Here is a 2,869-nt window from a genome sequence, read left to right on the forward strand (position 1 = left end):
CGAACTCGTCGGGGTCGGCCAGGCCGGGGCGGCCGGCGCGGAGCTTCTCGAAGAGCCCCTGCGGGCGTGCGGGCGCGCACTGCGGGTCCCACTGGTAGCCCTGCTGGTAGAGCTGGTCGCGGTGGAAGTGGCTGGTCTGGAAGCGGAGGTCTTCGCCGTGGCTCAGGAACGTCTGCCGGGACACCTGCCGCGCGAAGTTCTCCACCGCGCCCGCGCCGTCGGCGAAGCTGTGCCGCTTGAAGGCGTCCACCTCCAGGTGCCGGGCCTGGAAGAAGCCGCGCGCGCCCGGCTCCGCGCCCGGCCCCGCGTCCACGTCCAGCCGCCGCGGGAGCCGCAGCCCCGCCAGCCCCGCGTGCGGCTCCTCACGGCGGAAGGCAGACAGGAAGTGGCGGTCGGGGTCCAGGAAGGAGGGAAAGCCCAGGCCCTCGTCCCGGGGCGGCGGGAACAGGAGGTGCGCGCGCTTGGGGAAGGAGAAGGGCGCTGGCGCCCCGAACCCGGGGACGCCCGCCAGGGGCCCGGCCCCCGCGTACGGTGCGACCGCCATGGCGTCCATGCGGGCCAGCGCCCCGGCCGACGGCACCAGCGGCTCCGACTGCGCGAAGAGAATGCGGAACTCCTCGTCGAAGCTGGCGACCAGCTCGCCCTGGAACACGTGCGCCAGGCTGCGGTGGATCTTCTCGAAAGACCACATGAAGCTGTGGGAGGTGCAGGCCGGGGTCAGGGGAGGCATGCGGCTGCCAGGGCCCGCGGGTGGCCGGGGAAGCAGGGGCTCTGGGCTGGGGGGGGGCGCCATCCAGGGAGGGGGACTGTTGGAGAGGGCCGGCCAGGCTTGGGGACTGCCAGCCGTGCAGACCTGTAGCTGCCGCTCATCACAACGGCGCAGTCCACGAGCAGAAACTTCTCCTTCACATGGCCCTTGAAGGACTTCCCTGTGCGGCAGTAGTAGGTTGGGCCTGCCACAGTGCGGACACGCAGGAACTGAGGAGGAGTAGGGTCAGTCAGGCCCAGGCCCAGGCCGCCCCGCCCCCCACCCCTCCTGGCCACTCACATCCACATGGTGCAGATTGACACGACACTTGTCCGCCATGTCCAGGAAATGCTGCGCGTTCATCTCATCCAGCAGAATGTAGACTGGAACCCTGCGGGCTGCCGCCTCCAGCATTTCGTTGAGCAAATCCACATCGGTGAACATGTCCATCACCACAGCTACCACCTGGGGGCGGTGCCGGGTCAGGAGGGTGGGCTGATTGCCTGCTTTCCCACCCAGACCCCTACCAGAGGGCTTCTGCAGATGTGCCTGGCATGGGTCCCAGGACACAGCAGCCAACAGAAGGGAGCCCCAAGGTGCAGCCGCTCTGCCCTTGCGCAGAGGGGTCCACTGGCCAGGCCTGCAGGGTTTTTTTTTTTTTTTTCTGGTCGTCGGGCTTGAACTCTGGGCCTGGGTGCTGTCCCTCAGCTCTTCAGCTCAAGGCGTGCACTCTACCACTTGAGCCACAGAGCCTTCTGGCTTTCTAGTGGTTTACTGGAGATAAGAGTCTCACAGACTTTCCTGCCCGGGCTGGCTTTGAACTGTGAGCCTCAGATCCCAGCTTCCTGAGTAGCTAGGATTACAGGCATGAGCCATGGCACCTGGCTGACTGCAGATATTTCTCTGCACAACTATCCCAGGCTAGCAGGGGCCACACACCCTGTGGACACCAGCCATACACACATGGCACCTACAGCCTGTACTAACTGGACCTTTGGTGAACTTCTGACAGACATCTGGCCTGTAGATCCCGCCCCCCCCCAACTCCCTCCACCTCATGAGTTTCTCCTCCCTGGCCAGTAGCCCCCTCCCCCCTGCCCCCCCCCCACCTCATGAGTTTCTCCTTCTCCCTGTTTCTCCCCCTGGTCTTCCAGGCTGGCTTAGGTAGCCCTCTCCACTGCCCACCAAGCCCGTGAGGAGCACCTGCTGGGCAGAGCGGATCATCCTCCGCGCCTCGTCCTTGATGCTGGGGCTGTCCGGGGGTGGAGGCTGCACCAGAGTGGTGACCTCGGTCCCCTGGAAGCCGAAGGTCAGAGGCCAGCCCAGGTCAAGCTCAGGCACAGCCTGGTCCGAGTTTACTGGCCAGTAAGTGCCGGAGGAGCCATCCATGTCCACGTCGGGGGGGCTGCCCTCAGGGGGCTCACGGGCAACATGCTGCGGGGGCTGCAGGTGGCGGCTCACGTGCTCCAGCTCCTCTGGGCACAGGAAGTCAGGTGCCCCCTCGGCTGCCAAGAAGCGGCTGTAGGCTTCTGGCCCCCCCTCGGCGAGCGCGTCCACAGCCAGGCGGTAGTACTCTCTGTAGTGAGGTGGCAGGTACCCAGGTGCCAACGGGTTATCCCCCTGCGAGGAGCACTGCGAGCGACGGGCCATGTTGGGGCCGGGGGCCTGGAGGCGCAGGGAGACACATTACTGGGCGGGGCAGCAGCCCCCTCTTCCTCCCCTCCTGTGGGCACCGCGCAGGAGGACCGTCAGGGCCCTTGGGAGGACTGGCATTCTACCCTTGTCTTCAGGGTTCCAGGGCCTGGGCGATGCCAGGTGGGTCACAGGTAACCAGCCCTGTCCTCAGCCTCTCTAGCTGGGACTTCACCCTAGTCAGAACTCAAGGGTTGGCGGCACCTCCCGCCCCCCCCCCCCCCCCGTGGGACAGTGGCTCCAGTCTCAAGCCCTCTCCTCTCTTTCAGGATTTTAACTCACACTCTGGCTTTGGGAATCCCTTTTTCTATAAGAAGATATTTTATTCGTTGTTATTTGGGCTTAAAGACAAACGTAATGCAGACTCATCCTTTTGAGTTCTGTGACACTGCCACTCCTGGGGACACCTGGCCTCCAGTGAGTGAAGCA

General features: G+C 65.0%; 1 protein-coding gene across 1 annotated transcript in view; it reads right to left on the reverse strand.

Moving 5' to 3' along the window:
* Nucleotides 1-2,471, reverse strand: part of Fam83h (family with sequence similarity 83, member H) — an 18,128-nt gene extending 15,657 nt beyond the window's left edge. The window contains exons 1-4 of the mRNA XM_013033836.1: nucleotides 1,952-2,471; nucleotides 1,049-1,213; nucleotides 854-978; nucleotides 6-695 (exon numbers count right to left, since the gene is read on the reverse strand). Of these exons, the coding sequence (XP_012889290.1) occupies nucleotides 6-695; nucleotides 854-978; nucleotides 1,049-1,213; nucleotides 1,952-2,398 (1,427 nt within the window). The 5' untranslated portion in view covers nucleotides 2,399-2,471. The remainder of the gene's footprint in view (nucleotides 1-5; nucleotides 696-853; nucleotides 979-1,048; nucleotides 1,214-1,951) is intronic.
* Between the last annotated feature and the right edge of the window lie 398 nt (nucleotides 2,472-2,869).

This window comes from Dipodomys ordii, unplaced genomic scaffold (assembly GCF_000151885.1).
Source record: "Dipodomys ordii isolate 6190 unplaced genomic scaffold, Dord_2.0 Scaffold179, whole genome shotgun sequence".
NCBI lineage: Eukaryota > Metazoa > Chordata > Mammalia > Rodentia > Heteromyidae > Dipodomys > Dipodomys ordii.